General features: G+C 47.1%; 1 protein-coding gene across 1 annotated transcript in view; it reads left to right on the top strand.

Moving 5' to 3' along the window:
* LOC129386298 (endothelin-converting enzyme 1-like) overlaps positions 1-25,483 on the top strand; it is a 46,792-nt gene that overhangs the window by 12,491 nt on the left and 8,818 nt on the right. Inside the window, exons 2-3 of the mRNA XM_055074120.1 lie at positions 13,016-13,248; positions 14,009-14,152. Coding sequence (XP_054930095.1) covers positions 13,016-13,248; positions 14,009-14,152 — 377 coding nt within the window. The remainder of the gene's footprint in view (positions 1-13,015; positions 13,249-14,008; positions 14,153-25,483) is intronic.

Consider the following 25,483-nt stretch of genomic DNA (forward strand, 5'->3'; position numbering starts at 1 on the left):
AAAACCACAGGATTTCGCAACCGCTGGACATCTTGGAGTGTCCAGAGCTTACGACCGGGTGCGGCGTCAGTTAGTCTTTCCAGGCATTTATCGTTCTATGAGCCAGTATCGTCCTGCTTGCGAGTGCTGCCAGGGCAAGAAGCGCCCTTCCTTGTTTCCCGACAGTCAAGTTTTGCCTATCGAGATTACAATTGTCCCTTTCTACAGCGTTGGCCTTGGTCTCATTGGGGCATTTCCTACTTGTTTTACGGGAAACACCTGAATTTCAGTAGCTACCGACTGCACCACAAGACATGTCATTTGCCGGGCACTGCCGACAAGCTGTGCCACTGCCATCGCGGACGTGACTCGCGGACTTCAACGCATCTGACTAATATCGAGAAATTCGGCGATTTGGCGGGGCAGCATTAGAACTTCCTTTTGGCCACATCTAGAGTTCCCCAGGGCAGTTTCAAAGATCCTTTGTTATTTTTATTACGCAGACATTATCTTGTGAATGTATACAACCTGCATGTTGAACTAAAGTTGTTGCCGGAAGATTGAATTTCGATGCGCCAGATAACTTCTAGCTGCCAGGATGACGTCAACTCAAGTTTAACTGACTTTCTCACTGGGTAAAAGAAAGAATGATGAATGACGTGAACAAAGTGTATACTTCTCTTTATCTCTGGAAAAACGCACCACTTTTATATACTTATAAACTCGACTCTTCACCGCTCGAAAAAAAGCAACTAATTGCAACCAGATACTTAGCTTGTAACCATCACAAGAAATCTAACGTGTATTCTTCGTATTAGCAACATACGCACTTTCGTATTTCACACGCTAAATTAATAACTGAAATAGGCGTTTTCTAATGTGAAACTACAAGCTTATTTCTCAATTATTGGGGCACAATTGCAGTACAATTGCATTCTCTCAGGCGCTTACAAGAAATCTAGCATTTATTAACTAAATTCGTGCTTCTATTAACACGACAGCCTTAAGAAACTCGTGTCGCAGAAAAGCCGTTGTCGTTGGCATTGGCGGCGTTAGCCGTGCGTGAAAAATCCGGGTAGGCAATTCATACATAAAAACAACTTGCACGATCAGCTGGGTGGGAATCGAACCAGGGTCTTCGGAGTGTGAGACGGAGACAACCACTCAGCCATGAGTTCGATGGTTCAAACGGGACAAAAGCGGCTTTAGTGAATGCGGTGTTGCCTGAGAAACGTGGCGTAGAAAGCTATACTGCGGTATATATCGCTAATTATGAGCTTGTAAGTTACAGAAGTCGCAGTTAAACGAGTAGCGAAGTACGTTACCGCTACATTTCTTCTGCGCTTGGCACACAAGCAGAGCCATCCTGCGGCAAACACAGAAGACACCCTCCTTGCAATGTACTGTGCTGCCCCGACAGCTGGCGCGCCACTCGCCCGCTTCTCCCCTTCGTCTCGCTTGAGCGCATTGGGGCCGTGCGGGGACCGGTGCGAGGCTGTCTCAATACGCTTGCGTTTAATAAGATTTCTGGCTCTCTCCCGTTCCAACTTCCAGCTTGCGTCACTCGAACCCTGGTGTTTAGGCGACGTGGCTCCTCTTTCCGCTCACAGCGCGATTCCTAGGTGCAGCGTCCGATGCAGGACGCCTCTGACGTGATCGCTGCGCCGGAGCGCGTCTGGTGGGAAAGCGTCGCCTGCGATGTGTGCCTTGCTGCTGGCGAGGAGTCATGCGACTACCTGGTGCTTCCAAGCGAGATAGAGGACGATCCTATCGAGGCGTCAGCCCCATGATCGCTTCCGCCTTCATGGCGCGTCGCGACCCGGTTGTCCGTGCCGACCACGACGTTTGTCTCACGTAGATTGTTTCTTCCTCCGAGACACCGAGTTCTTTGGTTCGTTGCACTTGCTCAGGCGCACGTTTCGTTGCCGTGCCGAACGCTGCGTTGCTCGGCGCTCACCGCGTGATTGGTGGGTGCAAAGTCCGATGCGGGGCCCCTCGTAAGTTGTGCTGTGGACTTAGAAGTGCTGTATATTGACGCGTGTACTTATCTTTATCGGGCGACCACGTTTCGCCGCCTAACAAATGTAATCGCACAGAACGGGATGCGCCTGCATGTATTCGAAGTTTCTGGAAAGTTATCGATGCTTCTATCCGGCTGTCTGTTGTCGCCGAACCCTGTGTTATCTGATTTCATCGCGTGACGCGAATGGTGTAGAACTTTGTCGAAGGCACGCGGGTCCGAACGATTAGTCTGGAACATTCGACGACTGCAGTATAAAAGCCGACACGCTTGACCCGCTGATCAGATTTTCGATGATCGCCGACTGTGTTCGCCGCTATCGTTGTGCTTTAAGTGTAGCCTGTTTTGTGGGCACAGGTTCGCCCAATAAAAGCTAGTTTTGTCTTTCACAGTACTGCTACTCTGTTCTTTAACGTCACTACCACGTGACATCTGGTGGAGGTGCTTTTGGTCCATGTACCGGACGCCCCCGACAAGCCGTGATCCAAGCCCGGACCGTAAAGAGAGCAAGCACCAACGTAGTCACGGACCATCGAGTAAGCCGTCGTCTACAACAGCTGGCCCCGGAGCACGGACTTCTACCTGAGAACACCAAGAAGATTGTGGCCAAGACAACCACCATGGCTGCCCCAGTCTCACCCATCGTTCTTCAACAACCGAGAGAGCCCCCTACCTTCCGTGGAGCTACGTCGGAGGATCCCGAAACCTGGCTCGAAACCTTCGAAAGGATCTCGACCTTCAATAACTGGACCTCTGAAGATAAGCTACGACACGCGTACTTCTCCTTGGAAGATGCCGCGAGGACTTGGTTCGAGAACCGGGAGTCCACCCTAGCAACATGGGACCTGTTCCGCAGTAACTTCCTGAGCACGTTCACGAGCGTTGTCCGAAAAGAAAGGGCCGAAGTTCTGCTGGAAACCCGAGGCCAACTACCCAATGAGACCATCGCTATCTTCACAGAAGAGATGACCCGTCTTTTCCGGCACGCCGACCCGGAAATGTCCGAAGAGAAAAAAGTGGGTTTCTTGATGCGAGGCGTAAAGCAAGAACTTTTCGCAGGACTAATCCGAAACCCACCGAAGACCGTAGCTGAGTTCCTCACAGAGGCTACGACGATTGAGAAAACGTTAGAAATGCACACTAGGCAATATAACCGCCAAGTTCTCACGCCTCAGTGCGCCATCCAAGCGCTGGGCTCGGTTGATCTCCAAGAGACCATAAGGGCCATTGTGCGCGAAGAACTCCGCAAGGTCTTGAATTCGTCGCAACTTCAAGTAGCCTCGATCGCTGACATCGTGAAAGATGAGGTTCAGCGATCGCTGGGAGCTCCTGAAGTGCAAGCTCAATTACCGCAGCCCCAGCCAGAAGCGATGACCTACGCCGCCGTCGCACGCCGTCAAGGCCCCCCGCCACGACCGCGCCAGGGCCCTGTCACGCCGCAGTTCCGTCGTCCGCCGCCGCCGCCGCCAGCACGACCACCCGTCGCCCAGCGCACCTACGCGAGGAAGACGAACGTTTCGCGCACCCCCGACCACCGCCCGCTCTGCTACCACTGCGGCGAAGCCGGCCACGTCTACCGACGATGCCCATACCGGGAGATGGGACTGCGAGGTTTCGCCGTCAACGCTCCACGCCCGCAGCAAGGTGAACGCCCTCGCGATGTCGCCAACAACCTCGCCGCTACTCAGTGGAGCTCTCGACGGCCGTCGCGTTCACCATCACCAGGCCGCTACCTGTCGCCGCAGCGCCGAGCATACACTGGCCCAGCCCGGGGCCGATCCGTGAGTCCATATCCGGAAAACTAAAAGCAGCAACCGATGGAGGTGCGGTTGCTGTTCGTCGAACTGACGAAGATCCTCCGCCGCCGACGAAGACGCCGAAGACGCCGAAGAAACTACGTCGACGACATACCGACACGCCGCCGTCCCGACGAAGTGTGAAAGCAAAGAATACGACGACGAAAGACGACCTGACGACGTCCCATACCAGCCACAGGTCGACGCGACACAGCCTGGATCCGCCGCCACGACCTAACTGTAACGCAAGACAAAGAACCACCGACCTCGATGTGCTTCTCGACGGCCACGCAGTTACCGCCTTAGTGGACACAGGGGCTGATTACTCCGTCATGAGTAGACACATCGCCGCCCAGTTGAAGAAGGTTAAGACTGCATGGGAAGGCCCTCAAATTCGGACCGCTGGAGGACACCTGATTACGCCGACTGGAATCTGCACGGCAAGAATTACCATTCATGACCCGACTTACCCTGCCACCTTCGTTATCATCCAACAGTGTTCACGCGACGTCATTCTCGGCATGGACTTCCTAAACCAACACGGCGCAGTCATCGACCTGAAGTCGAAGTCGATAACCCTGTCTGAAGATCAAGCAATACCGCCGGAGAGCTCTCGTAGTCATCATGCCTTAAACGTGCTCGAAAGTCAAGTCAGCATCCCGCCTCGCTCCAGTATTGTCATTTCCGTCGGCACAAAAACACGTGCCGACGTAGAAGGCGTTATCGAGGCTGACCAACGTCTACTGCTAGACTGTGAAATTTGCGTCGCAAGAGGGATCGCTCGACTCCGCGGAGGGAAAACGGAAGTGATGCTAACCAACTTCAGCCAAGAGTTCAAGCACATCAGCGAGGGCACGACAATCGCGTACATCGAGGAAATTGTGGAAACGAGCAATGCCTTAGTCCTCTCAGATTCTGCCGCATCTACCCCGCCGACCATAGTCCCCGAACCAGACTTCGACGTAAATCCAAGTCTCCCCATAAGCAAGCAGCAAGAGCTCAGAAGTCTTCTCCGACGATACAAGGACTGCTTTTCGACTTCATCGAAGATTCGACAAACACCAGCTGCAAAGCATCGCATAATAACCGAAGAGTGCGCTCAACCACTCCGCCAGAGCCCTTACCGAGTTTCGGCGCGAGAGCGTGAAGCTATTAGGCAACAAGTCGACGAAATGCTCCGCGACGACATCATCCAGCCGTCGAAAAGCCCGTGGGCATCTCCTGTTGTCCTGGTGAAGAAAAAGGACGGAACCTTACGTTTCTGCGTCGATTATCGTCGTCTGAACAAGATCACGAAGAAGGACGTATACCCCTTCCCACGAATAGACGACGCATTGGATCGGCTCTGCAATGCTAAATACTTCTCGTCGATGGACCTCAAGTCTGGCTACTGGCAAATAGAAGTCGACGAAAGAGATCGCGAAAAGGCCGTCTTCATCACCCCAGACGGCCTCTACGAGTTCAAGGTTATGCCATTCGGACTGTGCTCGGCGCCTGCAACGTTCCAGCGCGTCATGGACACGGTTTTAGCAGGATTGAAGTGGCAGACCTGTCTCGTTTACTTGGATGACGTCGTCGTCTTCGCCGGAAATTTCGACGATCACCTTAGGCGGCTTGCAACAGTACTAGAGGCCGTCAAATCATCAGGGCTGACTCTGAAGCCAGAAAAGTGCCGCTTCGTTTACGATGAGCTTCTGTTCCTCGGCCACGTCATCAGCTAATCCGGAGTACGCCCCGACCCGCAGAAAACAGCTGCCATCGCAAAGTTCCCGCAGCCGATCGACAAGAAGGCAGTGCGTAGATTCCTCGGCATGTGTGCCTACTACAGGCGCTTTGTCAAGGACTTTTCACGCATCGCTGAGCCGCTAACGCATCTAACCAAATCTGATGTCTTGTTCAAATGGCAAACGCCGCAGGCCGACGCATTTCAAGAACTAAAACGACGCATGAAGTCACCGTCGGTACTCGCACATTTTGACGAAGACGCCGATACCGAAATCCACACTGACGCCAGTAGCCTAGGCCTCGGTGCCGTCCTAGTCCAGAAGAAAGACGGACATGAACGGGTGATATCTTATGCTAGCCAGTCGCTGTCAAAAGCGGAAGGCAATTATTCTACGACTGAAAAGGAATGCCTCGCCATCATCTCGGCTACAGCAAAATTCCGCCCTTACCTATATGGCAGGCCATTCAAAGTCGTCAGCGACCATCACGCGTTGTGTTGGCTAGCTAACTTAAAGGACCCTTCAGGACGACTGGTGAGGTGGAGCCTCAGACTGCAAGAATATGACGTCACGGTGATCTACAAGTCCGGACGAAAACACTCAGACGCCGACTGCCTATCACGCGCCCCCATCGATCCCCCGCCGGAAGACGACGAGGATGACGATGCCTTCCTCGGAATAATAAGCGCAGAAGACTTCACTAAACAGCAACGAGCAGACCCGGAGCTAAAAGGCCACGTCGAGAATTTGGAAGGGAACACCGACGTAGTACCTAGGGCATTTAAGCGCAGATTGTCTTCGTTCACATTACGAAACAACCAGCTCGTAAAAAAGACCTCACCAGTCCGCGCCAGTTACCTTCTTGTTGTTCCGTCAGCGCTTCGTCCAGAAGTACTGCACGCTCTACATGACGATCCAACCGCTGGGCACCTCGGATTCTCCCGAACACTGTCGAGGATACAGGAAAGATATTACTGGCCGCGTCTGACCGCCGACGTCACTCGTTACGTCAAGACATGTCGAGCCTGTCAGCGACGCAAGACACCACCGACAAGGCCAGCAGGATTACTACAGCCGATCAAACCTTCTTACCGACCATTTCAGCAGATCGGGATGGATTTGTTGGGACAGTTTCCGGCGTCAACATCCGGAAATAAGTGGATCGTCGTGGCGACGGACTATCTCACCCGCTTTGCTGAAGCTAAAGCTCTACCGAAGGGCAGCGCAGCCGAAGTGACGAAATTTTTCGTCGAGAACATTCTGCTGAGACATGGTGCCCCAGAAGACCTCATCACCGACAGAGGAACAGCGTTTACAGCAGAGCTCACCCAAGCAATTCTGCAGTACAGCCATACAAACCATAGGAGGACAACTGCCTATCACCCGCAGACGAATGGTCTCACGGAGCGCCTGAACAAGACCCTAGCGGACATGCTAGCAATGTACGTCGACGTCGAGCACAAGACGTGGGACGCGGTCCTGCCGTACGTAACCTTTGCTTACAACACGGCGGTGCAAGAAAGAACACAGAACACGCCATTTCAGCTGGTTTACGGCAGGAATCCGATGACGACGTTTGACGCCATGCTGCCGCACGTCACCGACGAAGAGAATCTTGACGTCGCGACCTTTCTCCAGCGCGCCGAAGAAGCCCGACAACTCGCCCGCCTACGGATCAAGAACCAGCAGCGTACCGACAGCCGACACTACAACCTCCGACGACGCTTCGTCGAGTACCAGCCCGGTGACCGTGTTTGGGCTTGGACCCCTATACGCTGACGAGGACTGAGCGAGAAGATTTTGCGTCGCTCTTTCGGACCCTACAAGATCATCCGACGGGTTGGGGCACTGGACTATGAGGTCGTCCCAGACGGCATTTCGCTATCACAGCGGCGCCGCTCACGACCTGAAATAGTCCACGTTGTGCGACTCAAGCCGTACTACCAGCGATAATGAACTTTGGGACTTCGCGTAACTGACCTTTGGACTTTGTTTCTTTTCGTTGTTTTCTTACTTATGTTTAATAAGTGTCCTTTTGTGTTTCACTCTTATATTCGTAGCATCGGGACGATGCTTGTTAAGAGGGGGGTATTGACGCGTGTACTTATCTTTATCGGGCGACCACGTTTCGCCGCCTAACAAATGTAGTCGCACAGCGCTGGTTGCGCCTGCATGTATCCGAAGTTTCTGGAAAGTTACCGATGCTTCTATCCGGCTGTCTGTTGTCGCCGTACCCTGTGTTATCTGATTTCATCGGGTGACGCGAATGGTGTAGAACTTTGTGGAAGGCACGCGGGTCCGAACGATTAGTCTGGAACATTCGACGACTGCAGTATAAAAGCCGACACGCTTGACCCGCTGATCAGATTTTCGACGATCGCCGACTGTGTTCGCCGCTATCGTTGGGCTTTAAGTGTAGCCTGTTTTGTGGGCACAGGTTCGCCGAATAAAAGCTAGTTTTGTCTTTCACAGTACTGCTACTGTGTTCTTTAACGTCACTACCACGTGACAATATGAAAACTATGTCTTTGTGTGACTCAAGAGCATGCCAAGCGAATGAGTGGGCGGTGCGAAGGAGGTGCGATAACGCTATCGCGTTCCATTCTTGAAGGCGAAGCTTAAGCGTCCTCCAAGTTCTTTTTTTTTTTGCGGAGTGTATTTCGCCTGCTAGGAGCCGAAAATTATCGCTCTGGACGATAAGCCTATATTATTTGTAAATTACTTGAATGTTATCGCCCATTCTATCTGTTGCCTATGTTCTTGCCGAACTTTGTGCAATCTATTGCATGCATGATGAGAATAGCTTTGTACTTTCTGAAGCTATGTGAGCACCAGTAATTGCCCTGCAAACTTTGACGACACATGTAGAAAAGCCGATGGGCTTCACCCGACGACCAGATTCCGACGATGGACGAGTGTGCTAGCCGCAGTTATTGTGCTAAATGTTCTACCGGGCAGCAGGTTTCCGCACTAAACAGCTAGTTTCGTGTATGAGTTGTTTCACGACGGTTGTTCACCGTCACTAAAACGTGATATCCGGCGCAGGTACTGGGTAACAATCCCAGCATTTGACTTCCTCGCCGTAGTTTACAAGTCGTGATGAGAACACTCTGATGCTGTCTGTCTCGCGCCCCCATATACGTGCACCTGCAAGCCGACCAAGACTAGGAAGCCTTCTTAGGAACAATACGCGCAGATAATTTCGCCGAGCTGCAGAATGCGATCCTGAATTTAAGAAGCCTTGATGAATATTTGGAAGGCAACACCGACTTTGTACCAAGCCTATTTAGGCGCAGATTATACTTCAGTTAAATGCGAAACGACGTCCTCGTGAAAAGGTATTTCTCGCCAGACCGCGCCAACTAGCTTCTCGTTGTGCCATCAGCACTGGGGACAGAAGTTCTGCACGCCCTACACGACCACTCGTCACTCTGATTTTCCTGCACTATTTCAGGGATATAGTAGACGCATTACTGGCCACGGCTCACTGCTGATGTCACTTACTACGTCAAGGCCTGCTGAACCGCGAGCTCTGCCCAATGACAGTGCGGCTAAAGTAACTAATTTTTTTTCTTCGAGAACATCGCGCAATGACTTTGTGCTCCAGATGTACTGATCAAAGATAGTGGAAGGGCTTTTACGTCGGGGCTGACTCAAGTAATACGGAAACACCGACAGACCAGACCGAGGAGAATGATCACATAGCAATTGCAAAGATATTGTCTTACTAAACGCCTAAATAAGACGCTCGACGACATGTTGGCAATGGACGTCGATGTCGAACTGAAGACGTGGGATGCCGTCATTCCATGCTTGAGCTTCGCTCGCAACTAGGCAGTGGAAGAAGAAACGCAGATGACGCCATTCAAGCTGCTTTGCGGAAGGAACCCGGCGATGACGCTTGACGGTATGCTACAGCACATCACCAATGAAGACAACCTTGACTTAACCGTAAATACCCAGCACGTCGAAGCCTGCCCTCACACCCGCGCGCGCATCACACACCAGCAAAGGACTGACAGCCGACATTATTACCATCGACCACGCTTTTTGAAATGCCAGAGTGGTGACCGTGTCTGGGATTGTACTTCGGTACACCGGCCGGAACGAACTGCTTCGAAGTTGTTTTGGACCATGCAGGCTACTCCGACGTATTGGTGCACTATACTGGTCATCTCGGACAGCATTACGCAATAACAAAGCCGTCGAGTGCGTCCTGCAGATAGCCACGTGGTCCGTCTCAAGCAAGCGATTCTACGCTTGCTAACAACCTTTGAGACTTGATTTTATATTTCTTTCCTTTCATTTCATTTGTTTTCTCTCAACGCCGTGCATGCATTACAGAGAGGAGTGACAACAGTAAAAGAAATGGCTAAAGAGGCAGTACATGATCACAGAAGGCTGACTTCAACGCATCATGACCTGTAATCGCGACAATGGAGGCGCGTATGTGATTCCAGTCTTGATTTGTTTTCGGAAGGAAGGCTTCGAGGTATGCATTGCTTTTACACCGAGGCACCCCAACCTTCATTCGATGATCAATACGGTATCACGAATAGCTTAGAGGCGAAAAAAGTGCCATTTTTAAGTCATCGTTAGTGTAGTATATTTTTATGAAACAGACATAAGCGTAAAATTCTACGTCTAGTAGAAACAAGAGGTAGGTCAATTTGTTGCTTCAATGTAGATACGCCGGCAGAGCGATAGTAGTTAGGATAAACCTAGATCAGCGGTTTTGAAGTGATTCTAAGGACTGTGTTAGTGAGTTAGTGTGCGGGTCCCATATGGGTGAAGCTTCCTCGATTTTAAAACCGCCAGAGTGTTTTATATAGTAATAGTTTCAACGGAACGAAAGCAAGGCGGGAATTCCGGCGAAAAAAACCAAGAGTAGTGTTAGCTTTGTTGATACCATGGTCGATATGGTGCTGCCAAGACACATTTTTTAGTGATATAGATGCCTAGATATTTGTAGCTGTCGACGAACTGAAGAGGGCAACCGCTAAAATCAATGCCTTGAGTAGTGGTCAATTTTTCGAGACACTCTCATTGCTTTAAATTTGATAATGTTTAGTTTCATAAGACCTGTATCACACCAAAAGGAAATTTTATAATGGTCCGATTGAAGAACGGAGAAGTCAGACTCATTATAAATTACGCGGTACAGAGCACAGTCGTCTGTAAGAGCCTTATATTAGAAGTAACAGAATCAGGCAGGTCATTAATATAAATTAGAAAAACAAGAAGCCCAACGACTGACCCCTAAGGAACTCTCGATGTTACATAGCACGACTTAGAGTCATGATCATTAACAGAAACATACTGTGTTCCATTCTGCAAGAAACATTCAGTTTATTTAAGCAAGTTGTAATCAAGATGGAGCGTGCTAAATTTAAGCAATAGTAGTTGATGTGAAGTGGTGTAAAAACCTTTGGCCAAGTCAAAGAAGAAGCAGCCAATTACTCAAGCTCGATGTAAAGTGGAAGAGAAATGATTAGTAAAGGTTAGTGATTGTGTCTCACAAGAATAATGTTGACAAAAACTACGCTGCTGTCACGTAAAATAGTTAATAGACATGAGAAAACTAACAATGTTGCAGTAGACTATGTGGTCTAATATCTTGCATGGAATAGAAGTTAAGGAGATCGGTCGTTAGTCTAAAGGATTATGAATATCACCAGACTCGTGGAATGGAATCACCTTCGCCGTCTTCCAGTCGTGCGGCAGTGTTCAACTGTGCAAACACTGAGTAAAAATATATCGCAAGAAAACAGATGACCAAGATAACAACAACAACGTTAACAACATAATGTCACTCAGCGCAAGGAGCAACTGCATAATTGGGAACTTACTCAAATGTTACCGTTGATTCTATCAGCTGTCTATGTAGTCGCCGAACTTTGAGTAATCAGATTGCTTGCGGGACGCCAATGGTGCTGTACTTTCAAAAGGTAGGCGAGCACCAGCGATTACGCTGGAACTACCGACTAGCGATCGTTAAAAGCCAGCGCGCTTTATGAGCGGATATTTCGGCATTCAACGAATGTGCTCGCCGCTATCTTTCTGCTACTTGTTTTGACATACACAGGTTCACCGTACAAGTTGTTAGTTTTGTGATTTGCGTTCTGCCATTGTGGTTAACCGTCACTAAAACGTTGCACTAAGGTTTGAACAAATTTACTGGCACATTGTATGGTTTGTCAATAAGAAACGTTCTGCTTTTGAGTCTTAAGAACTACTGAATTCTTATAGCATTCCGTCAGTGAAAGCACGAAGGGAAAATTCATGACTGTAAATTCTCCATCACTTATTGAACAAAGTAAAAGTAAATAATTACACAGCCGTATAAACTTGGTATAGTAGTTTATTGGGCCGTATAAATTAATTAACCTTTGCTTACTAACTAAATTGTTAGGCATCATGTCACGCGTGCACAGGAGGACATAAAAGCATTCACTCGAGGTTCGCGGACACTAGCTATCGAAGCGCTGGCGTGAGAAAGAGCGGCTGCTGCAACAATCTAATTCTCCCTCGCACTACATCTCTCATCAATGCCAACTATGCGACGCACACGAAACTATTGCCCTTGGGCGCCTGACTTTACGCATTGAGTATCGCAATCAAATAGTGACCATGCGGCCATGCTCGGGCGCGCCATACGAAGCCGACGCAGGTTTACACATCTTAGATGCTCTAACTAATGAAATGGACAGGACTACAATGGCTTGGAACTTCCAAATTTCTGCGTATTTATAAACTATAATATCGTGGGCGATTTCTGTAAACATTTCCGGTCGTAAATAACCATTTTCCTTTCTGGCATTATGATAATTTAACTTATCATGAAAATACAACAAATTTCAATAAAAATATTCCAGTGGTTGTTATTTCCGTGTTTGCAGGCATCTCGGTAGTCGGACTTCATAAAAACGATCCTCAGTTGTTTATACTAATAAATTTTAAAAGTAAATGCTTCGGGCACATATTGACCTTTCTAAATAGGTCTCAGTCAGGTTTCAAGGCACATCCACTTGGAGAGAATCTTGAAACTGGCAACCCCCATTTGTGGAAAACATGCAGTAAAGTACAATGTTGCTCGACAATTCTGGCAAAATATGTGTTTTTGCAGTTAGTCAATATAATGCCTGCAGTGCTATTGCATTTGGGGGCGCATTTTGTGAACATTTATCTCGAAGCTGGTGTCATTTTCAAAATTTATTCCAAGTAGGGTGTCCTTAAACCAGACCAGCTACATCTGGCACATTATAAGGGGCGCCGTAAAGGTACTAGTTTCAAATATTCGCAGCAAATTTATCTTAGTCCGTCGATTATAATTTCCATTGTCAAAACAATACCCGCTTAAAGTAATTTAAGTCAAGGATCAGCCTGGTTCTGTAGGCTAGTGGCAATTAGCAGATTCCGTTGAGTAAAAACAACGACAGAAAATCCCTTTTATGTCTTTTTCCTCTTTCTTACGGGTGGTACATCTCTTGACACAGCGAGCTTTCCCGACTTGCCCACCGACCGGTTCTTCAAAGCTTTTCGACAGGCCACAGCAGCCGCCATTCACCAAACTTGGGGCGACACAACGATGTTGCTGAATATGTCTGCCCAGGTGACCGCAGCGTACTTGCCCTTGTATAACACGATGGTCATCCTCCCATTGATTCTGCTTCCCGACATTCTTTTCGCTGAGGGTCCTGCTTCCTTCAACTACGGTAGTCTGGGCACGGTGAGTATGCGCATTATTAGGACGGGATACTCGCTACTTCGTGAATTATGCAAAAAAGAGCTGTTTTTCTTGCATAAAATACGTAATGCCTAGTGCAACACTCCGCGCTTTGGAAGGCCGAAGACTTGGCGCGGTTTCTGCAGTTTCCGGGTGACTTTCGTGGCGTTCAAGTATAACGTGCGCAAAAGGCCAAGTAAACGGTAGAATCTCTTTTGAACAAATGGTAAACAAAAAGAAATAGGACTGCAGAAATGCAGGTCACGATGCTTTGATGCCTTACTCTTATCATTAGCTGCAGGTGCGCCTTTATCAATCCGAATGCCAGTGATCACATATGGGACGAATTTGCGCTACAGAGAGCAGAGGTATTGTTCATACATCCCCGGAAGAAGCGTCAGCATTCTCGGCTCTCTGCAGCTGACTGAAAATTTTAAACGGTAACGTGTTGAGCTGCTTTGACAAGCGGATGATTCCAGAGCCTGAGTGGCAGTATTGTAACTGATCGCAGACTTAAAGGACTAGAGAATTTTCAGACTGTGATTCTCGTGATACCGAAATCGCAGCGCTATCAGAAGGCAAGCTGACCAGCAGACAATGCCGCAGCAACATCATTTAACCAGTAATTGCGTAGCGACAGTTCCAGCCTCACATTCGCGTGGCTGCTGTTGCCTATAGAGCTGTAAAGAGCCATACACGTATGGTGTAACCATTGTTCACTGTTCAAAATTGTTCACCATTGCCTATGCTTGTTTTGTGACAGATAATGGGGCACGAGATGATGCATGGCTACGACGTCAATGGTTCAAAGTATGATGAGAACGCCAAAAAGAGGGATTGGTTCTCACGTGAATCAACCGAGCACTACGTCAACAAAACGCTCTGTTTGCGCCAATTCCACAAAAACGTGAGTGAGCAAACTCGAAATGCAGGCGAGAGTACCATTGCAATCCACGCTTGCAGTAACCTCGCTCGTACACACAGCTTGTTTTTCAGAAGCGGCATGGTATTTCTGACAGTAAAACTTACACCTTACTTATACCTCCCAGAAATGACATCAAACTTGTTGAACCTCGATTGCATTTCTGTTAAATTTTCCACTTATATTAACAGCCTAAAGCTTCCACATTGAATTGAATGAAGCTATTTTACTCGTAGGTTTTCTGCATGATTTGGATCATTTTTGTAGGCGTAGGTGTGTACAGGTAACATGGTCAGCGAAACACTGAAAATGACCCTCAGCAGTACCACCTGCATAAAGGTTGGTTACATGCATACATGCGCCGGACCTGTGGCATGTTATGATGTGCGGCCTTTGACCAAGTCTCTGATCGCTGATTTAATAGAATGCCACTTATTAGTTATAGCACGCATTGTTTTACTGAGCATTCGTTAACGTATGTGTTATTGGACTGAGCCGTGACCATCAAGAAAGATAACAGGAGTCCATTACTGCCGAAGTTTCATTGTACGGTAAACCCAGGAAAGCTCTGACAGCTGACGTTCCAAGCGCACCCGCTGCGGTAGCCCAAGGGCTGTGGCGTTGGGCTGCCGCCTTCGGCTTCTGAGCTAGAGGTCGCCGGTTCAATTCCGTCAGTGGTGGCCTCATTTCAATGGGGGCCTAATGTGAAAGCTCTTGTGTGCTTTGGCATTGAGGCACGTAAATGAACTCTAGGTGGCCCTAATTATTACTGAGTCTCTCATTACGATGCGCCTACTGTCATATCAGGTTTTAGGCAGGTATAACGCCAGCGTTTATTATTCGTAAATTCTGAGCGCGCGCAACGTAAGTCGGACCGTGTCCTGCCACCAGTAGTATTTTCTCATTTGTCACCTTCATTTGTCACCTAGTAAAAGTAGTATTACATAAGAAGTGGAAAGTTATCAGCACTAACGATGGGAGGTGCTCCGCAAGATCATTTAGAATGCATCCGGCGCTCCAGTTTAAATGCAGCACTAGACGTGACGTCACGCCAGATAAGATGTCTCAAGGTCTAAAGGACAAAGAATACGACCCCTGCACTTTAAAATGTCTAACTCACGACTACCACGTGATTGATAAATTTCTTCACCACCAGGAAAACTGATCTAAAACCGAGAATAAGGCGATATGCGGCTCACATACGGAAGGGAGCTGCCTCTCGACCAATACAGGCATGTTTTTTCGGTACAACACATTAGATGCAGAGGATCCACTGATGCTACTTTTTTGTTGTGCAGGGAGTTTGAGAGATAGGCCAATAAATTTAAATCAAACCGCTACCGCGTGACCGCTACAAGCCACAGCCTCTGTTTGACGTGAGTCGTCTCGCAGTCCTACATAAAAGCGCTGGTGTATGAAACAGGCCCCGCGTTGTTTGCTTGCAGTAGATGCGCATACTCCGGTTTCTGGACGGAATTGAAACAATAATGGTAGAATTTATTGTCACTAAGGAACCCGCCAAATTTGCTTTTGCGGGAGGCTACATGTGTATAACTTTCGACAGTGTGGGATTCTTTAACATGCAGCTAAAGTACTGTACACTACTGCTTTCGCCAGCGGCCCCTAAGGAAATTAAAGTTCTGCAGCCAGAAACCCAAAGCGACACGTCATGTTCAAAGCTTCATAGCCACGAAAGCACCGACATGGTCATGGAACATTTTCCGTCCCTGGTATTCTATTTCGTATGGAGGCCTGCTACGGTGCTAAAACGGAACTGTAAAAATACTAGCCAATAGCACCGATGCGAAAAATTACCCTCTTATTCACTGACCCCGAAGTTGTTTCTCCTATACAAGGAGATGAGCATAGCACGGCCCCTCCATTGAAGGTGGTACCCTTCTCAATTATCGTCGAGGTGACCACTTCTATTTAGAGGTGGCGCTGCGACCAACTTCGTTGAGCCGTCTTGGAGTTTTGAGTGGAGAAACGTTCCAGCATGTTCGGAAGAACGTTCAGTCGCTAAGCCAGTGTTTGTTTGTCTGCTAACTTGCTCTACAAGCACGTAAGCGTGTTGCGCTGGAGAGTCGTTTGTAAAGCGCTGTCTTCCTTTCCTGATTGAGGGATCTATGAGGAATCGGAATTGTTTTGCTTAAAATAAGATTTTGTAACAGGCGATGCCATAAAGATATCAAACCACTGATAGCGTTGCCGTGGTCGTTGTCTTCATCAGGGTACAACACCATTGCTTGATTGCGCTGTGTAGCATTCCCATGTGTTCGGTGTCCTACACAGGTAGTTGGCATTTCAACCTTTCCTGAAAGCAGCCTCCTAATTCTAACAGGATAGACCTAGTAGAAAGGTCACAATGGACCACGATGGAGGTACAGGTAGCAAGTACTGAATGGCGCTGTCAGCAGGGATGATAAGGCGTTAATGACGTGAAATTCAAGTTAGCGACAGGAGCAGTGGTTGGCGCGTTTCCCTTCACTAAGAATCTCATAGGAGATGTCGCTAAGTCCTTGCAGAACCAGATAAAGGAATAATTAATTACTTAACAGCGCTGCTTGATTGTACTGCACACCCAAACTTTATAACAAAGGTAGGCCGTCATATCTTGGTGACGGTGGTTGGACCAGTTTCCGTCGTTGTGCTGTTGACGGCAGACATGTTTTCACAGCAAGTTGACGAGATTTTCGGTGCATCAGGCTAAATAGATTATATTGGCGAGTTTTGCGCGTCACAACCATGTTGCTGTAACGCAAAAATGCGTATTAATGCAATAGAAAATAAATTTGACTGCCTCCTATTCATTACCATCCACCCAATGCACATCATACACTGGTATTCCTCCATGCCGCCCACTTTAAAACGGAGCTGCTTGGCTGGCATTTAATCTGGCGACGTCGTGCTGAGCAGCGTAATGCCATGGTCATTAAGCAACCACGGTGGGTGTTGTGTAGAAGGAACACGGCAGTATTCGCACAATGGCGGGGGGGGGGGGGGTGATTGGGTAAACGAATGGCGTTCAACACTATTGAAGCGTCGGACACAAGCAGGAAGCATGGAGGACGGAAGCCGGCTCTTTGATAAAGTGCAGCGATGCTCCAGTAGAACATTGGCGTGGAATGGCGTCACCTCATTTTCTCTGGTCGATCTAAAGATTGATAAAAATAGACTTAGCTATGTTTTTGTTTAGTCGCTCAGTGAGCCGTTTGTTTGGAAATGGTGTGCCGTGGCTTTTCAGTGAAGAGTGTCATTGGGCACCGGTTTATTGCTGATGAAGTGCGCTGCAAATACTGCACCCCTGTCGGTTGCATCATGACTGCTCAAGCAGCTTAGATATAGTACATTGTCATCGACAATGAAAGTCGCAAAGAAATTCGCAAAGAAATTCGCAGCACCTCGCTCGGGCACCGGATTTCGCTCTATTGCGTCAGGTAGTACAGGGGAGCAGTGGTCCAGCGGTTACCGGTCCTGAACCGTGGGAACGGCACAGACAAATCCACGTTAGTCTGCTGAAACGTGAGCTGTATAGATCAACATGGTGTGACCAGCTAGTGGAACGCACTGACGCTGCCTTGGGTCTTTGGTAATCATGGCATGTCTTAACATATTGCTTGACGTCCCGGCGCATGAAAGCCCCATAAACCACGAACATTGCCTGGACGGACATTAAATGTGTCACTTGGAGATTCAACACCTCCAGTAGAGGTTGAGATTGCTCCAGTTTACGTGAAAATAATATTGTTGGTACTGTCAAAATTCCCATTTTTGTACGTTGAAACGATGTTTTATAAACGTCTGTGATTTATATTCGCAACATTTTGTTTATGTTAGTGTAAGGCTGAAATGCGCTGCAACTGCGTTGTCTAGATGACAGTGTGCTCATGTACATTGCTATGTTGAATATTGCGTCTTCAGTAGGCGCTATGTGGCAGGTGCAAGGGTGAACGCCACGCAATATGATCAGATACTTTGCGTGAACTCAAGTGCGCATGCACGCCCGCCTCGCGGGAGTGAAGAGTCCCTACTCACCAGGACCTCTCACCCCGTGCAAGTACATTATTGAATTACATCCAATTTTAAGAGTGAATTGAACGCAGTAATAGAAGAGCAGATGCCAAAATATCAGATGCAAACGTGGTAGTCATGAACTATAATTTGAAGAAGTGAGAAAACATGTTTGTCATAGGAAAACTAAAAAAAATGCCTCTGGGAGGAAAATTATTCATGTGTGGTTGAAAAAGTTTTGTCAGGTCCTTGCAAAAAAGATTGGATACCGCGTGATATCCTCGAATATATATATATATATATATATATATATATATATATATATCAAATGAAGACACTTCATAATAATTAACCACATATTTGGTTTAGACGCTGTGGCCCGGTGAAGACCGGCCTTCATCGAAAGTGTGTGTGTGTGTATATATATATATATATATATATATATATATATATATATATATATATATATATATATATATATATAACCGAGCTTCAGGTGATACTGTTCAACCCGTGTGCAGCAATAAAATATAGTTAGCTACCAGTTGAAGTTTCAATTATATGCTACGTTCATTCAATATACCTTATCTGGTAGTCTAAATATCTTGTATATAGCACGTCCTCTAAATAGCCACGCTTTTCTTAGAAAAACAGCACGCACGCGAGACGTAACTTGTAGATGACTTCAAGACGTTGACGTTCTGATCAATCGGAGACGTTGAAGAGACGTTCGTGGTTCACAGGTAGGCTAGTGATAAACACTTCGTATGCGTGAAAGCATTTGTGCGAAACTCAAATAACAGGACGCGGGTTCATTTGGAGACACACGCAGAGTCTTGTCATGGGGCATGGGTAAATACAACATGGAGATTGGTGTTTACGTGGAAATCATTGCTTCGATAGTAGAGGATGCCTTCGGGAATAAAAAACAAAAACATCGTACAGGTGAACGTCATTCCAGGCACCGATACGTGGCCCTCCAAGTAATCTATTTGTTACGCGAGCACAGGCTTATCGAGCTCTTGCTGGGTTAACTGAGATTACCTGGTGGCGCGAATGATTGTACCATCTTTTTCGACGTCGAATGGTGTCGTAGGAAAGCAAACAAAAACTAAATTTAGTTTCATCGTCAATACAACAAACACGGCCTTGGGAACAAGGAAATGCAACGGTGAGCATGGACATGGTGAGCATGGCTTCAAAGGCGGGCAACATCGCACCAAAAAAGCCGCTTTATGTGTTTTCAAGTTGTCTTAGCTGTTTTCATGAGCGAATTTTCATAACTTGTTGAAAATATACCCATTATTCGTAGGTGCAATGAGGGATGAGGTTTTTGTTGTATGTTACACTGTAAAAACTAAGGAGATTGTCGCAGGAGTAGAGGGGCCGATTTGATCTTCAAAGCACTGTTTCACTCCCACAAAATATCGAGTGGAGTGAAATGCATTGTTCACTCCATCAGCAAGGAGAGAGTGAAATGTTTTTTTTTCTCTCTGCCCTTCTCAGAGAGAGTAGAATGCCCGTTCAACGCTTGCGACAATACAGAACAAAACGTGGCGTACGCACCTGCGTCGCTTGTTACAGGCTTGCCCAGAACATGGCATATATCACTTCCGCACGCTGTACAAAGAGCATACCGTTTTGTTTATAAGAGAATAGGCAGCCACAATGCAAAGAAAAGTGGAGCGATCGCTCTACTTTTTCACACGGAGTTGCCCCACCGCGCTCGCACACAACACAGCGGAACAGCACAGCACCGGAGAAAGGTGATCCGTCCAGTGAATAGGAATGAAGACCATCCAAGGGAGACCAGTTGTCAGCCATGTCGCGTCGCCGCGAAAACAGGACAGTCGTTCGTCATTCGTTGGATATAAGAACAAATTCTCCAGGGTAAGTGAATTCCAAATTACGTGCACATGCTATCGCCACGAATTCGTCGCGACGCTTAGCCGACGTGGCTGACAACTAACTAGGCAAGCGTAGTATGTCTCTCGATCTCAGTCGAAAAAGCCAGTGGTCGCGATAACTGCATGTCTTGTTATCGCTTGCCGCAATCCGTAACAGCTTTGAAAATAAGACACGCTGCTACTACCATGGTATACATATGACCTGAGGCGTGTGGACGCATAAAATTGACTGTTTACCAGCCCATGATTCCAAGCCTATCCTTAGCGTGCTTAGCGTGCTTAGTGTGCGTTTTGTGTGTTTGAATTTATTCACTTTGGCAGTCTACAGTGTACGGAACGGTGTTGAAGTAAGCTCATCTGGTAACGTCTGCCACATAAGTGCATGCGTTTTGTGCTGGAAATACGTTTGGTTGTCATTAATGTGGGGCATATTTTCTGCGATCGTTGTGTCAACGCTTCATGAGTTTGCGTTCGTTACTTCTATGCTTAACTTTCCATTTTATACATTGTTTTTGAAAAAAAGAAATGGAGCCAATTGAAAATAAAGGATATTTCTACAATAATACTAATGAAACTTTATAATTATACTTTGTTATTAAAAGATGTGTTGTGAAGTTCATGGAAATCATTGTTCTCGTATTTTATGTCTGTGTCAGTATGTTGCTTAAGTTATTTTTTATTTGTCTTGTGAATGATAAAGATTTTGACCTTCTAAGAGAAAAAAAGGTTTCATTTGAGTAAATCGGTGACTACAGATTACATCCAATTAAGCAAGCATAATTGCAAGGAGCTGGTTATAAGGAATCAAATATTTCCCACATGTACGTATTGCGAATTCCTTCTAAAGCTCCAACCATACGTACTCTTTGTAACGCGTCCGTACGCGCTGCGCTCAGTCGACATTGCGTCACGCCTAACGGCGGACGAGGGCGCGCACCCAAACCATGCACTTGTTGCCGTGCGTTTCGTCGCGGCTTCGCAGTGTTGCTAGGTTGCCATGTTCGAGGAAGCCTGACCTTTGCGTAACGGTCACATTAAACACTGTGTTAATGATGGCAATAAAACACAATACGTTTTAACTAAAATAGCTTTCATATTAAAAAATATATTACAGGACTTCTCATGGTTCATGGAGCTCAAGTGCGACTGAATACGAGTATTGTGAACCCAGTGAAACTTGATAATTCACGTGCTACGTGCCCTACGCGTGCTGCACGCTGTGTCAGGTCACGGACTTCGGCATATTTGATTATTAATGCAGCCGTTACGGTTGAAGACTTCAGCGGCTGCCACCATCAACTACAAAACGTGCACGGAACTACGATGCCAACGCACGTAACTTGCTCGGACTTGCCGGCGCATCGATCCGGAGTCGAAGCAGAGTCGCTACGGAAGTCATGCTGGTTTACCGTGGTCACGTGAGGCGCGTCGGGCGGGTGACGCGGGGGGGCAGCTTCTGGCGCTGCCGCAAAAATCCTAGCAGTGCTAAGTCTCCACGCCGTCACGCGTCGACACGCGACACAGCCACTACGCCTGACGTTGTACGCGCCCAGACGCGGTACGGCGCGTGAGGCCGCGTTCTAACGCGTACGTCTGGTTGGGGTTTAAAGTGACCATGGCCCTGCACCGTGAGCGCTCTCACACTATTGGGAAGAGTACTTGCACTCTGTTCTGAACGAGTGTAATCCCTCTGTCAGAAGTACAAGCACTTTGTTTGGGAGAGTAAAAACCCTAGTTTTGGAGGAATAGAAGTACTCGGTTTGGAGGAGGACAAGCACGCCGTCTGGGGGAGTACTAACACTCTTGTGGGGAGAGTATTAGCACTCTGCGAAAGTGTACTAGCACGCCCTTGCGATGGAGTAATAACTCTTTCCATGGGAGTTGTTCTACTCTCTGTAAAAGTGGTTGATCTGATCTACTCTAGAAAAAGGAGTGAAATATGGTACAAGCACATACTCCCTCGAAGAGAGTTCCCAGAGCTCTCTTTCTTTTAGAGTGTACGGTAAGAAAATTGAGCAGTCTACAGTAGCATATTGCATTGATGTGACTTATCTGTGGATATTTACCAAATTTTACCCGCCTATTTCTTTTCTTGGATAGGCCCCAACCAGCGAAAATTGCATGCAAAATGGACAATCGCGAAAATGCAGCATAGCGTGTTGTTCTTATTGTTCTTAGTATTAAAACATGTATTCTATGACGCCTATCTCGACTTGCTTGGTGAGGAGAGGGTTTGCAAATATATGTTTTACAGCTCTAGAGCGAGAAATTAATGACGAAGACGGAAAAAGGACCTCATTAATTTCCTCGAGATGAATTCTTTCTTTAACAACGCACAACATGGATTTAGAAAATTCTTTTCCTGCGAAACCCAACTCTTGTCTTTTACCAATGACTTGTGTATTAATGTAGATCAGCAACTTGATACTGACTGTTTATTTCTGGACTTCTCGCGAGCTTTTGATTCTGTTTCTCATGATTTACTTATTTTCAAACTTTCTCTTCTTAATATTGACCCAAACATATTTGCATGGATTAAGGATTTTCTCTCTAACAGGACCCAGTATGTAACCGCTAATAATTATACCTCTAGACCTTGTTCAGTTACCTCCGGTGTACCGCAAGGATCCGTACTGGGGCCCCTGCTTTTTCTCATCTATACTAATGACCTTCCTGACTGTATCTCTAACTCAATCATTAGGCTGTTCGCGGACGACTGCGTCATCTACCACAAAATAACTAAGCTTAATGATTCCAGTAAGCTTCAAGACGATCTGGTTAGTGTATCAAATTGGTGTAACAAATGGCAAATGCAGCTTAACACAAATAAATGCAAACATATGCGTGTCTCCTGCCGCTCTACCCCTTCTGATCCGCCCCCCTATTCTATTAATGGTACTGTCCTGTCGGTTGTTAACTCTTATAAGTATTTTGGCCTGCATATTACTAGCAATCTTTCGTGGAACATGCATGTTGAATATATCACTAACAATGCTAACCGAACATTAGGTTATCTAAGACGTAACTTTGCATCCGCTCCGACCTCACTAAAGCTTACCATGTTCAAAACGCTCGTCCGTCCAAAATTAGAATATGCGTGTGCCATATGGGACCCCGCTTATTCCAATCTCATTAATTCACTTGAAAGCATTCAGAATCGCGCAGCGCGCTTTATCCTCTCTAATTATTCACGTCATTCTAGCGTAACATCCATGAAAAAAACATTAGATCTACCTGACCTTTCACTACGTCGCAAGCATTCTCGCCTTTGTCTTTTTCATAAAATATACTACCTCAATCCTTTCTTGAAAGAAAATCTCTTCACCAGACCCAGTTACATCTCATCTCGCATCGATCATCAACACAAAGTTGAAGTGCCATCTTGCCGCAGTAATTTATACCATTCTTCATTCTTACCAAGAACCGCCACTGCATGGAACCGCCTTCCCGCCTCCTTAGTCACCATTTGTGACAGCACCAACTTCAATCTTGCTGTTCAAAGTACCTTATAGTTCCTTCATTATTTTTTTTTATTATTCTCTCGTTCTGCAAATAATGTACTCTACCACTCCTTTCTGTTGTGCCTGCCGGCCTTGAAAGTATGTACAATAAATAAATAAATAAATAAATAAATAAATAAATAAATAAATAAATAAATATAATAACCTTTGGGGGAAATCGAAAAGAAAAGAAAATTTTTAAGTGTTATGATGTATAATTTCTAGCGCTTTCGGTAACGTAAAATTTAAAAATTGTTGTTTCAAAAATGAAATTTGTTACAATTTTTAAAAACTTTGATAATAGGTGCTCTATAATATTAGGTTTTCATAATAGGTTTTCTATAGGTACTCACCTGATTACAGTAAAATTTATGCTGCTTCTACACGATCTGCCAACTAACGTTAGTCAAAATATTCAAAGTGCTCGTAAAATATACAGCTAAGAAATGGGCCGTGTTTCTTCATGATTTCCCTTCCGCCACCAGGATAATAATGTGAAAGCTATCTGTGGTGCTAAGGGGAATTATTGAGACAATCTCAGGCGTGAGACAAACGTAGCACCAGCGCCAAGGGCCCAGCAGGATGGCGAGCTGGCTCCAAGGGAGGCGATGGTGACGGGGCTTGCCCGCATGTCGATCACCTTCTTTCCAAACTGCCGCGTCGTTGAGCAGTACCCATCCTGGCGGTCAAGCGGGAGTACGAGGTCAGCGCATTCTAATGCGGCGTCAGTCAGTCAACGCGCAGTCTTTCACTCGCGACGACGGAGAACTGAACAAGGCGTAACGGGCTCGATCACGTAATTTAATGGAGACGTTTGCTCAACCAGGCGGTATGGACCATGCCACTAGAAATGAGCTTGGATACAAGGTCAGTTGCAGTAGGAGGGACCAACAGCGACTAGAAGGAGTCGATGGATAAAGCGTGAGCATGTTGATTTACGATGTGATATATTTATTGGTGGCGCTGATCAGCAGATCTCAAAGAATGGGCCAGTTGTCGGCATTCCTCGGCGTGTTTAGGGATACGCAAAACTTGTGAGCACTCTTCAGGATGAGGACGGTGTCGGAGAATCGTGTAGGTGGGGCGGAATGGTTCGCGGTCCTTCTAGCAGAGAGCAGTTACAATACGATAGTGGGTTTTGAGGCTGCGTTGTAGGCCTGTGCGAGTAACGGAAGCACAAAACCCCAGTTGGAGTAGTCCGACGCAACATACATTGAAAGCATGTCGCGAAGTGTTCTGTTAAGCCATTAGTCTGCTGGCGATAAGCGGTAGTCGTACGGCCAATAATATGACATTCAGAAAGAAGGGACTGTACACGATATCTGAGAGGAATATCTGACTTCGATCGGTCAGCACTTTTTGAGGCAGAACATGCAGAACAAATTCGCGCATGATGAATGAGGCACCGTCACGTCTTTTTGCAACAAGTGGTGCCTTCGGCATACCGTGTGAAATCATCCATGGCGATAACGATCCAACGGTCCGCAGCAACTGCACATGAAACAGGTGCCTATGAATCAGTGCTAGCACGAATACTTAGGCGAACAGGGCAGGGCAGCGGTTCCATGGGGTGGCGGGGAGGCGAGATATATGTTCTCGACGCTAGCAATCAAAGCAGGAGAGGACGTATTTGCGTGCGAAGTTGCATATCCTGCGCCAATAGCACCGTAGGCGAAGCCGCGTGAGCGTTTTTGTCAATGCGTCGTGACCACACTGGGGCTTAGAGCGAAAAGTTAAAGCTTAACTTTTGCGAACATGGCGCCACACTGCTAGAAGTCATCTTCGACTCTCATCATCACAGTTGCAGTGGCACTGAAGTTTATCGCGAATGGCGAAATGCCGCCCCTGTCGTCACAACGCGCCAGGTGCCCAAACTGTGCGATGTTCTCACGGAAGTG

This window comes from Dermacentor andersoni, chromosome 3 (assembly GCF_023375885.2).
Source record: "Dermacentor andersoni chromosome 3, qqDerAnde1_hic_scaffold, whole genome shotgun sequence".
Classification (NCBI taxonomy): Eukaryota; Metazoa; Arthropoda; class Arachnida; order Ixodida; family Ixodidae; genus Dermacentor; species Dermacentor andersoni.